The sequence below is a fragment of the Phocoena sinus genome, chromosome 18 (genome assembly GCF_008692025.1).
Source record: "Phocoena sinus isolate mPhoSin1 chromosome 18, mPhoSin1.pri, whole genome shotgun sequence".
Classification (NCBI taxonomy): Eukaryota; Metazoa; Chordata; class Mammalia; order Artiodactyla; family Phocoenidae; genus Phocoena; species Phocoena sinus.
In genome coordinates this window covers 7,912,941-7,926,349 of record NC_045780.1, presented here as the reverse complement: position 1 = coordinate 7,926,349, position 13,409 = coordinate 7,912,941, and the positions used below count along the sequence as shown (strand labels likewise).

The 13,409-nt window shown below is 42.5% G+C and overlaps 1 protein-coding gene across 1 annotated transcript in view; it reads right to left on the bottom strand.

Annotated features, from left to right (window-relative positions):
* Positions 1-13,409, bottom strand: part of B3GLCT (beta 3-glucosyltransferase) — a 107,088-nt gene that overhangs the window by 61,575 nt on the left and 32,104 nt on the right. Inside the window, exon 4 of the mRNA XM_032610845.1 lies at positions 11,973-12,082. Within this exon, the coding sequence (XP_032466736.1) occupies positions 11,973-12,082 (110 nt within the window). The remainder of the gene's footprint in view (positions 1-11,972; positions 12,083-13,409) is intronic.

The window sequence follows — 13,409 nt, the reverse complement described above, 5'->3', positions numbered from 1 at the left end:
AACACTAAAACACCATCATAATGAAGAGCTTTGGGTCTAAACACTAGAAATAGAATCCTCAAGTATTCAGGCAACAACAGTAATAGCATAATGATGTGATATCAAAATTTATAAACTTAGGAGGAACTAAGATCCAGAAATAGACACAACTACGGTTACATATACATACCTGCTCTACTACAGAGAGAGAGAGAGAGAGAGTCATATCTTTAAAGCTATCAATATGAGCTTTGAAGTTAAGCACTATTTAATCTACTTCAAGTTGAGACAAGTCAAAACCCAGACACCTAATATGCCTGGATGCCCCCCAACAAACTGTAGGCTATTCTGTGTTCTGTAGTGCCTACAGCCCCGGTAATTGTTACAAAAGACTTTAAGAATACATGCTTAACTATATGAAATAGTACCACACTAAAGTAGACGCCATACCATTCTTTAAGTTCAGATAAGTTTATTATTTAAGAAGAAAAGAATGCCTTCCAATATAAATCTTCGGGCAATCAAATAAGCCTCATTTCTTCGTCGCATGCAGTATTTTTTTTAACTGCCGTGGACAAATATGAAACGTAAAAACAGTAATCAAAGGTTAAATCACACTAACAATACGGCACGTCAGAGAGAAAAAGCAAACTCCTAAAGGTTGAATTAGCAGCACCCCAATGTAATCTGGGCTTTCCTACTGTTGATTCTGAATAATGAAGTGATTTTCGTTGTCTTTTCAAAAACTGCTATATGTATGTGTATATATATACACATATATTAGCTATATGCTGTATACATGTATATGCCATACACATACATATATATGCCATATCTATACGTATACATGCATATGTAGCTATATGCTTATACATACATATGGCATACATATATACACATGCATATATATCACACACATACATATTCATGAGGATTACATAAGAGCAAAAATCGTGTGAAGAAAACTAGTAACATTAATATTTGCATAAAACTTTCAAATAATTATGGGAGCATGCTAATATGAACGAGCTAGAAAAGAAACACAGCAAACACTAAAAGAAGTCTTACAAGAAAATAAGCGGCAAATGAGCTGTTATATAGCAACTGAAATTATAATAATGAAGACATTATGACAATGGGAATGTCAAATGTTAAAACACATAATTCCAACCATGTAAAACAAAATCACAGATGAATAGAGACTGGAAAGGAGCCAGAATCAGAAGGATGAAATTATTACATATATGCTTTAAAATATATTTTAACTAAAAAACTGTTTTGAGCAAAAATAAATACGAAAATGTGGTTACCAAACAAGAACCACCCTTCCGAGTTTTAGGAACTATACAAGTGATGTCAACAAGTATTACACCCAGACAGGTAACCTCTGCAGAAAGGCTGTGAGGGCGCTTTCCTGGCAGCGGTACAGAGGCAGGCCTACGAATACCTTCTGTCACGACAATTTGCAGCAGGCAAAGGTTCAGTCAGCGCAAAGGAGGAGTTATATTCTCGACTAAAATAAACTCTCTGGATTACTAGTGGGTTACAATCTTTCCTATCTCCATTACTTTCTGTTTACTAAATCACATGCCTGGATTTTGTAATTTGCTTCAGTTGGTGAACACAAAAATGGCAATCAAGTTTTCTGTACCCCTGTATCTCCAAATAGAAACATTTCAAAAACTAGTATGCTATGTTGATAACTATCTCCAAATATGTGTGAATACCTTTGTCTTAAAAATATAAAATAGGTCCTCCCTTGATACTCAGAAACCTGGTCTTGATTAACTCTTGATTAAGCCAAAGCCATTCTACTTATAAACTTTTGTCTACTAATTCTCAAAAAGGACCAAGAGCTTTTAGTCTTGTTTTATATATGTGTGTGCATATATATATGCATGTATGTTTGTCTGTGTGTATATATTCTGTGTGCGAATGCACATAGACCCAGACTTAGATACACACATACTCATATGTATTAGCACCTCTAAGATAAAATAATTTAAAAGGTCACAATAAAATTTTCCATCAACTGATCTTATCTCAGTTCTTACCACTCGGGATTGTAGTAATTTATGTTCTTTATATCTACTGTCTGTTCTATCCACAAGAATTAAACCTCCTTAAAGATGCCACATCACCACCTGACAGCACTTTTAGATGAAAATAGAGTTTTTTAGTATGTAATTGCAGGGATGAATGAGTTTTCAAACGAAAAATCAAGGAAAAAGTAAGAAAATGTTCTATCAACAGAGCCCTTTGGAATAAAAGCTAAAAGCTATAACAAAGGCAGTCATGCCTGTCGGCAATCTAAATGATGCCTATTCACCAAACCATGATTCTATTTCAAACCTAAAAGTTGAAGGTAAAATTCTATCACAAATGAGATAACACCATAACAGAGGCAAGCATAAAGGGACTAAAAATGCAAATAATCAAATATGGGTAAATGACAGAAAAGGAAAAAAAAAAAAGAAAAAGTTGATCACAGTAATTTAAACATCTTACGTTAACACTATTTGTCTTGCTGAACCAAAATCTACCTTTATTTCCATCACTGACATCTACTGCTATCCTAATAAGCATTTTGAAGTCAGAAGGCCTACTGGACCTTCAGGCAGTACCTCCTTTGAACATTTTTTATCATGGCATGTTCACATTTAATGCCATTAATAATTACTGAGAACCAACAAATTCAAAGCCAACACTCTACTTCATTACCTGTTTCTCATACATATTCATCGTCTTCATTTGGGAGAGGGTTTTGATCGCATAGCTGCGCCTTCTAAAAATGCTTTGAGAATGGAGAAGTCCCATTATTCTTGATATGGAGGCAGAAATCATTAAAAATTTATATCTAGAACTAGTATGAATTAAAAAGCCAACATCTGAACATGGATCAAAGTAGATTAATATTTTAAATGTCATAAATGACTTTATTAGGCAAATTTGGTTTTGAACCACTTTAGTCTTTCTGCCTCTGTCTGGAAAAAGTTCAACTAATTTAACTCCATGATGCTGGCCTCTTCCCTCGTCAACAGACTATTTCCCAATATTCGTTACTTGTCCATACCTTAATTTAAGTTCATGAGTTTACGGTCTAATTCGGCCTCATTATTCAGACCAAGTACTAAATTAGAAAGCAAAAACCAAGATATTTGTTCAGTATTAGGCAAAAGTTCTAAAGGCCTGAATCCTGCTTTTAAGACTGATTCCAGTTCAACTGTATTTCCAAATTCCAACTATTACATAGTTCTTAGGCACTGAACTTTTAGACCAACAAATAAATCATGACAAAATTTAACATCTGTTTATTGTTATTTCTTCCATAAGAAGTAGGTCTATCTTATGAGGATATAATATCCTGTTTGGAACATACATCAGACAGATTTACTAGCCTTTAAAAACCCAGGATTCACATGTGGACCGGGAGACTACAGTAATGCTATAATGACAAACATTCCAGGAATCTGAGCCTATGTTAAAATATATTTTTTTCCCCAGAAACCTGTCATTTCCTAACAAGAGAAAAATATTACCTCATCACTGATATAATTTCTTTATTAAATATTTACTTTGAAATGCATTACTATGTACATTTTTATAGCTCATATAACTCTGTTTTAATGAATCATTCACTCACTCATGAAAGGCAATAAAGCTTAGCATGTAGGGACCTGATTTCTGGAGGCAAAGTGCTTGCATCAGAATCCTCGCTCCAGCTCTTCAGCCTTGAGCAAGTTCCCAGACCTGCCTGTGGTCTGTTATCTCATCTCTAACATGGGGTTCACAACAGTGCTGGGGTCAAGTGAGTTAATACATGCCAAGCACTTGGCACAAGCTTGCATGTGATGGTTATTAATATTATTATGATGGTACAATATTTGTTGAGCAACTACTACGGGCCAGGTGCTGTTCTAGGAACACAGGAAACATCTGTGAAAAGACCGGGCAGAGTCTTCGATCTGGCCTCTCGGATCTCAGGTTCTAATGCAGGATACGGGCCGTAAGCAAATATATCTAGAATATAATGCCAAGGATAAATGGTATTAAAAAAAAAAAAAAAAGCCGGGTAAGGTGAGAGAGGGCACAGACCACTGTTTACGAACTGGCGTGGAATTCCCTGCACACAGCAGCGGCAGCGATCTGCCGCCGGGCCCCGTGATTAAGGCCCCACCTGTGTGTCAGCAGGCAGCTCAGAACTGAGACGCAAGCCTGGCCGCACTGCTCGTTAGTGATGTGAGCGTGGGCAAGTCGCTCAATCCCTCTAAGCCCGTTTCCTCTCTGCAAATGGGGAGAATTACAGACACCACTTCATAGACGTAGAGGAGCTGACGCTTGAAGGCGGTATAGTGTACTGACATGAGCGCGAGGTAAAGTAACGGCCATGGTGAGCACTCGGTGAACGTCCGCTGCGGGCACTACTATGGCTTCCAACCCTCCTCCAGGGTCTCTACTGCAGACCCCGGCGCCACGTGTTAGGTGTCTCACTAGTCCCTCCAAGCCCACCTCCCCAAATGTGAACTCACGGTAGTAGCTCACAGAGTAGCTGAGCCCTTTGCCAACATCCCGCGAGACCCGAGATTTCCTCTCTCCATCAGTGGGAGTCCTCACAGTCGCCCCGGCAAACTCTTCCTGTTTCTTTAAGGCTCAGTTCAAATGTCACGACAAAGCCTCCGCTGCCCTCCCCCGGCCGGGCGGGCGGGCTGCTGCCTGGCCTGTGTTCTCATGGTGGCTGCTGCTGCGGCTGCAGGAAGCGACATGCAGTGCCCCGCCCCCCATCACGAGCCTCCCAGAGGGTGGCACAGGCAGGGCCCCCCTCCACAGTGACTCACCGGGAAAAGGTCGCCCTGCAGGGCATCACCCGCCCCAGAGCACTGGCCTCCTCCAACACGTGCATGCATGCATTGCCACCTCACTTGGTCCCCTGGGCACCGATGTCACCACCAGGAGAGTAAGATCTAAAGTGACCACTCGGGACTTCCCTGGTGGCACAGTGGTTAAGACTCTGTGCCCCACCCCCCATGCAGGGGGCCCGGGTTCGATCCCTGGTCACGGAACTAAGATCCCACATGCATGCCGCAACTAAGAGTTTGCATGCCACAACTAAGGAGCTGGCAAGCTGCAACTAAGGAGCCCACCCGCCACAACTAAGACCCAGCACAACCAAATATAAATAAAGTAAGTAAATAAATAAATAAACCACTTGTATGGGTCCCTAGCTCCAGACTCAGAATCCTGCGTGGCAACGCCAGCTGGCCACCCTCCATGAGCTGGGGAGACCCCGAGTCTGGCCTCTGAGGTCCTGAGTGGGCCGAGCCCACTCCCACCAGATTCACACCAGGTAGAAATCTCCAGTAAGGGAAGGTGTCCAAATGCTGGGCGCCAAACAGAGACCCACATTCACGACATGGTGTGAAGAATTCATTACAGCTGAGCAAGCCCCAGAGGAAGTGCACTCGGTCTCACTGCTCTGTTTTCTCCTGCAGCATCTCGCCCAGGCCCTTGCCTAAGTAAATACTCCACAAAGATTTGGTAAGTGGATGCATAAATTCTTACTCAACAGCTAGGTAGTAAGAACTCCACTTTAATAAATAACTTAACGCGATTACTTAACACCTACCGATTACGACAGAAAACAAACTTTCACTAAGTAATTTAGCATCCAGTTGCTCTCACCTAAAAAGGAAAGTTTTGTGAAAGCGACTTGATTCTCACAGCTAACCTTTCAATGAAGCACCTCACGCTGTCTCCTTGCCAATATGATAACGTCTAAAACTAGAAAATACAAGGCCACTTTCTCAAGCTTCTTCTCGCTCATCTGTGAAAGGCTTTGCTTCCAGCTTTCCTGCCTTATCGCATGGAAATGAGGTTTTTTAAACTAATGAGCCCAGACCTAACTCTTCTTGAGAAAACAGTGATTTCCAAAACTTTCTGTGAATAAGCAGAATCATTTATTTGTAAGGTTGTGATTCTGCCAGCTTTTAAATAAAGTTCGTACCACAAAAGAAGGCAACAAAATTGGAACTGTCTGCTCTCTTCAGAAGCTATTTAGCTGTGGGAAGGGAGAGTATGGAGGTTTCTAAGCAGCTAGTCTGGCCCCTTTGGGCCTAAAACGGAAAATGTAATCCATTATTGCCATAAAATGAAATTTATAGGGGCACCATAACCCCCCTAAAAAGAAAACCTTATAAGCCTAACCCACTTCTGAATTTTCTTTTCTGTATTTGGAGGATGCCTTAAAAATGCGTCCATACGGGGCCTCCCTGGTGGCGCAGTGGTTGAGAGTCCGCCTGCCAATGCAGTGGACATGGGTTCGTGCCCCGGTCTGGGAGGATCCCACATGCCGCGGAGCAGCTGGGCCCGTGAGCCATGGCCGCTGAGCCTGCGCATCCGGAGCCTGTGGTCTGCAACGGGAGAGGCCACAACAGTGAGAGGCCTGAGTACCGCAAAAAAAAAAAAAAAAAAAAAAATGCGTCCATACGTAGATGTAGAGAATGGACTTGAGGACACGGGAAGGGGGAAGGGTAAGCTGGGACAAAGTGACAGAGTGGCATGGACATATACACACTACCAAATGTAAAATAGATAGCTAGTGGGAAGCAGCCACATGGCACCAGGAGATCAGCTCGTGCTTTGTGACCACCTAGAGGGGTGGGATAGGGAGGGTGGGAGGGAGACGCAAGAGGGAAGGGATACGGGGATAAATGTATATGTAGAGCTGATCCACTTTGTTATACAGTAGAAGCTAACACACGATTGTAAAGCAATTATACTCCAATAAAGATGTTAAAAAAAAAAAAAGGGTCCATAACTTATCCGTGGTTCTGCCCCTCCCTCAGGTCCTGCCTTCATTCTAAATCCAGCCTGTCCCCTCTCTCTGAGTAGTCACTCCTACAGGGGCTTATTCCCTGTCTCCCATTCAAAGTGATTCCCCAACCACACGTGACCTGTGCCTTGTGCTAAGATTATACTTCAGAGTCTTCAAAATGTACATGAGTCTTTATTTTACTAGAACCTAGTTTTAAAAAACACAATGATGCTTTCTCCTCTCTCCTTTATTGCCTCCAATTTAATCTTATTTTGAAATTCCTTTGGCGAACATTAATGGCTTCTATAATTTTAAGCAAGTGTTGATACATTTCTGAAGGTGCAGTAAAAAGTATGTCAATCTAGGATCAGCCTTGGTTACCGGATCCCAGGTCCCAGAAGGAAAAAAATACTCTCATTTGACAGCCTCTCCATCACAACATAAACTCAAGCTTCTCCAACAGAGTCTTCGCCAGAGACCGAGCTGACTGCGCCCATTTCGCGTAACAAAAAAAATAAGAATTTTCACACAAACACTGACTCAAGAAGGAATTTTTTTCAAGTTCAAAAAGCAGAAGTCAAATCACAATTGACACACAGATGCCACGCACATAACAGGTATTTAAAACAAAATACACTCAAGGGCCTGATTAATTCAGAGATTGTTGCACAAACTCTCCTTATAGGTTTCTGTTAGCCTTACCTCCACCTGGCTTTTGTTCATCCACCTCTTGGTATAGTCAATCTTTATAAGTTCACATTACCCTTCCATCTGTAATGCAGGGAGAAAGCACTCAGGGAAAACGGTAGCACTTCTTCCAAATCTGCATTCTTCTATCTGTAGATGTACATTTAGGAACCCTGGACTGGTCAACCATATCACCAGCTCTACTTTCCATCCATTTTGATCTAGAAAGATCACTATTCCTGCTAAAACACGCTTTACTCATCCCCCCGAAGAAATCCTAGGTCCCCTGGCATCCTAAAAGCAAACCTTCCTGATGACTCATGTCTTCGTCTTCCAGATCTGGTTCCGTGTTCCAAACCAACATCCCTCCAGCTAATTTCCTGTCTCTCCTATCGGATCTGATAAAAGTCTTCCTTCATGTGCTGTTTACCTATCGCTCTACTTCCTAAACAGCTTCATGACCACCGTCTTTCTCAAGGGCCCCATGGACTGTCTAGAGATGTCCTGTTACGTTCAAAAGTACCTAATGTAGCTACAGATGTGCAATGAATATTGCTGAATAGATTTTTTTTTTTTTTTTTTTATGCGTTACGCGGGCCTCTCACTGTTGTGGCCTCTCCCGCTGCGGAGGACAGGCTCCGGACGCGCAGGCTCAGCGGCCATGGCTCACGGGCCCAGCCGCTCCGCGGCATGTGGGATCCTCCCAGACCGGGGCACGAACCCGTGTCCCCTGCATCGGCAGGCGGACTCTCAACCACTGCGCCACCAGGGAAGCCCTGAATAGATATTTTAATAGACTTATTTCGGATTTCTAATTTCTACTTAATGATACAGTCATTTCTATTATGAGATCGTTACCATCTATCTTATAAGTAATTCAAAGAACGAGAGTATCTTTTCTAAATCCTCTCTAACTCTGCTCCACCACAATCCAGAATGGTTCTCTGTACACAGGAAGCACTTGGTAAAGTCTGCTAGCTTCCTGACTAGAAGAACTATATCATTATAGACTTCAAAACCATTATGAACTGCCTGATAAGCATCAAACCTGGAAATGGGAGTGACAACTCACAATGACCCAGACTGTTGCAGAAAACGAGGGAAACAGCTTCACCACTCTGGTAACAACTCCGAGGACAGTGTCATGTTTCAGATAGAAAGTTCGCTTAGGCTCCTGTTTTTATACTCAAATGAGAAGAATGAAAAACGTTTGTGTTTTCAATAAGACCACATTTTAGCACCTTGAGGCGAAACAGGCGTAGGCAATGACTTGCCAAAGCAAAAGAGAACAGCTGGAAGCAGATGCCTAACTGCAGAAACCATTACATTTTTGCACCTTAATTTTTGGCAGATTTCGTAGTCAAGTGCAACCCGACAGGAGTAACGAATAAATAAACAGCAGTTCTAGACATCTGGTGGCGTGGAAGCGATATTTTGGACTCTCAGATAAATATTCAGATGGTAAAACTTGTAGCTGATTCCTCCCTCACTAAGCAACTGTGGTGAATGCTCGTGGTGGGCAAATCGATGGAGAAAACCAAAACTGCAACCTCAAGACCTAATGATTCAGGTCACAGGTGACATCCTGTCCCGTTAGAGGCACAGCACATACCTGGCAAACCATGGGGCTGACCCCTCCGAGGAGCCAGCCTGCTTCTGCCGCAGCACTGGGGAAGCCCTGACGACTCTGCCCCGGATTCGGCTGTCCTTGTCTTCCCCAGCTGACGACTAGGCTGTCAGTTCTTTTTCAAGAATATGTCAGTTCCTTAAACCAAGGTCCAGTCAAATTGCAACTAGGGAGCCATGACCTGCCTCTCCAAGTGACTTTGCTGCCCTATAGTCTCTGCATCTCAGCACTTAATTCTCTGCAGTTAATCTTCTTTCTCTGTTTTCATGTAGTTCTAGGTCAGGGTAGCTCATCATTGCCCCAGGTATTGTCTACAGACCCGGTGTGAGCTTTCGACAATCTGTGGATCTCCAAGATGCTATTCATGGAATAAATTCAACTTTAAATCACATACGTAACATAAAGAACTCTACAAAGAGAAAAAAAATGAACCAGTATCATGTACAGATGCAAACTGTAAAATCTTTCCAGCCATTTCAACTACCAAAAGACTTGTTAACCCAAATATGAAACTACCTAAGTTGTAACCGCACACCCTGGATCTTGTGAGCAAATTAAATCCAAGCGCTAAAACGAAATTCTGTCATAACTACTTCAGTACTCAGAGCTGGCCTCCATGCTAGGAAAGAACTGAATAAGAAAAACAGACTATCTGATAATTAAAGGGAGGTTTCCAATTGCTTTACTCTAGACTCCATTTATTATCACAGAAATTAGATGCTGGGGGAGAGGGGTTTGCTTGACGATACTGCTTTATTAGGTGCCTTTAAATGTAAAACCAATACTGCCACCTAGTGGCAATCTAAGTCACTAGCCAAACAGGTGGTCTAAATGGCAAACTGTAAATGCAAAGGACAATACAAATTAAGTAGAAGCATACTGAAACTAAACAGAAGCACAGAATAAACTGCTAGAAAAGTTCAACACTTTAGAGAAATAGAAATGTTTCCTAACCTTTCTAGGAAAGGTTACCACAAGCAGAACACTGAACATGGTTGAGCCATATTACAGCGTGTAACCAGGATGTTACGTTCTTATGTTTTATACTGACCTCAGAGAACTTTAGAAAAGAGAGACACAAGGGCTTCCCTGGTGGCACAGTGGTTAAGAATCCGCCTGCCAATGCAGGGGACATGGGTTCGAGCCCTGGTCTGGGAAGATCCCACATGCCGCGGAGCAACTAAGCCCATGCACCACAACTACTGAGCCTGCGCTCTAGAGCCCGCGAGCCACAACTGCTGAGCCCTCGTGACACAACTACTGAAGCCCACGCACCTGGAGCCTGTGCTCCGCAACAGGAGAAGCCACCGCGATGAGAAGCCCATGCCCTGCAACGAAGAGTAGCCCCCTCTTGCCACAACTAGAGAAAGCCTGTGCACAGCAACGAAGACCCAACGCAGCCAAAAAATAAATAAATAAATTTATTTTTAAAAAATTCATAAAACACACATGAATCTGCCTCTACAAAAGGGAAGGTACTTCTGGGAACAAGGTACAGAGATATATGTGCCCTTAATTCATATATGAATTCAAACGATACGTAACTCTGTCCTGACATCATCACTGATTCACAGTTTGGGGTAACAGCCAAGGCCCAACTGAGCTAAATTGCATGAATGCTCACCCAGACCCCACTGAGGGACTATGTGGGGCCCTGCTCCCCGACCCCCGCACAGGCCTCTACCAGAGCCCACGGAGGAACCCCAGCCTGTCAAGGTTGCTGCAGGACTTCCTCTCTGATGGAATCTGAAAAGGTTTAGTAGAAGAAAATCTCCAAAGTTGGGTTTCCAGACAAAGGGGAACTTAAAACTCATCAAGCTGCTCCTATCTCCAAGTTCCTCCCCCGAAAAAAAAAAAAAAAAACCAACCACCTGTCTATAGCCTGCAACACTTTCCTCTCCCTTGAGAAGGTACGAGGAACCGACGGTCTGTCCTTGCGGGGACGTGGGGAGGGTGGATGAATTTCATACGTAAAGCATTTAAAGATTAAGCACAGTAAGCTTTACTGTCAGCAGTGCCTTAACCTTGAATACCATTTACAGCTGTTCATTTTTCCATCGATATCTCCAACCCTTTATTTCCCGGCTCCCACCAACAGAAAGAAGCTGTCTGTCAAACACACAGGTCTCTTGTCAGAGAGCTCTTGATGGCTTTTACCTCCAGACAGCACTTCTGTCTTGAAGGCCACAGCCATATAGTGGAGCGGGCTGGGAGGAATTTCTTTGCTTGGCTAAAAAAGAAAGCTCCTATATGGCAGCACAAGAAGGTAGATCTTCCTTTGCCCCAAACCTCCAGCATCATTCAGAACAGATTTAAACTCAGCTCACGCCTATTTCAAACATCATTAAAGTGTACCTGGACGTGTCAATCTTTCTCTCCATAATCCTTCTTGGATATTACATTATAAATCAAATCAAAAGTTCAATTAATAAGATCCAATTTAAAAACGGATTAAGAAACTCACAGAAGAAGCACCGCACTAAGGTTAATGAAAGTGTTATTTCAACATAGAAATTGCCATAGAACTTGTTACCAAAATTTTGAACATTAATTATCTTTGCTATTTTAAGCTCTGCCTTTAAAAAGTTATTTCTTCCACTTTTTTCTATCATACTTTATGATGAAACCATGATAGTCCTATACATTTATACAATTCTCTTTAAAAATATATATAATAATTTAGAATACGATGCTTTGAGCATTAGAAATTAACTAGAGCATTTTAAACAATATAGTCCATATTAAGCCAGCAAAACAAAAACGAGGTAGTTTATCTCAATAAAATTGATCATCTATGGACCAAGAGCTTTGGAAAACATAAATGAATCAAGAAATAAGTATCTGACATTCCAAGTCACCTCTACATACCTGGGTAAGATCTGCAGCTTGCTTTAAGATGCTTTGTTTTAACTGTTCTGCTTTCTTTGCATGAAAAGAATTACTTTGACTCTGGATGACAAATGCAATTCCTTTTAAATCTAGAACGACAACAACAAAAAGTTTTCAGGTATTTTTTTAACAAGACTGAAATAAACTTGAAAACAAGTCAAAAAAAAAAAAAAACAACCACAAGGCAAGCCTTCAGGCAATAAACCCTTAGGGAAAAAGAATCAATTTATATGTAATTCTAATAACACAATCTCCCTTTTTAAACTGATCTCTGCAACTTCCTTCCTAGAAGTTAGTAAGTAAATAAGCTCGCTGTACTAGACCAAGTCTGTGGTAACAAACTGTGACATTGCTCCTGCATCTGTCAGAAAGTACGCAAATGTTAATGTGGGAAAGAACACTCACTTCCCTCGTCACTGAAAATCCAATGTCTGCAAGAAGCCGTTTAACAATTCACACATAACTCTACAGTGTGTCTACCTGTTAGGGGCTGCATTGTGTCCCCCAAACTTCATGTGTTGAAGTCCTCACCCCCAGCACCTCACAATGGGACCTAATTTGGAATTGGGTCTTTACAGAGGTGATCGAGTTAAAGTGAGGTTATTAGTATAGGTCCTAATCCGATATACGGTACTTGGCGTCTTTATAAAAAGAGGAAATCCGGGCAAGAGACACACAGAGGGAGGATGCTGTGAAGACACAGGGAGAGGACGGCCACCTGCAAGCCAAGGAGGGGGGCCTCTGAGGAAACCAACCCAGCCTCCAGAACCGGGAGACAAACTTCTGCTGAAGCCACGCGGTTTGTGGCACTTAGTTTCAGCAGCCCTAGCAAACTAACACTCTACCTCAAGCACATTCTGGACAGCCCTTCAAGGTGACGCTCAGCAATGACCTCACAAGGCACCTGGCCAGGATGCAGTGTTACCTCCAGGAAAACAGCCACGATTCCACACAGCAGGGCTGTGACGGGAAGGGCTGCGTAAAAGCCTGTCGGCAACACTGGCCATAGCTGCCGCCAGCTGAGACTGGCTTCAGGGCAGCCGGTGTCTTGACAGTGTCCAGGCCAGGGGAGAACACAGACGTCTCGCCGCAGACGGGGCTGCTCAGGCCCCGCACCAGGGAAGCATATCAGGCCTGCCCAGGTTCTGAGCTCGTGATAAAGAAAAGAGACTGCCGTTGTGTCAGGACGCTGCCACCAGACAGGGGTGCTGGCCGAAGGCAGATGTCACAAACTTTTAGCCTCCAAGCAACACGGATGGACCTGGAGATGATCATACTAAGTGAAGTAAGTCAGACAGAGAAAGACAAATATGTGATATCACTTATATGTGGAATCTAATAAAAAAATACAACTGAACTTATTTACAAAACGGAAATAGACGCAGACTTAGAGAATGAAACCCTGGTTATGGGGTG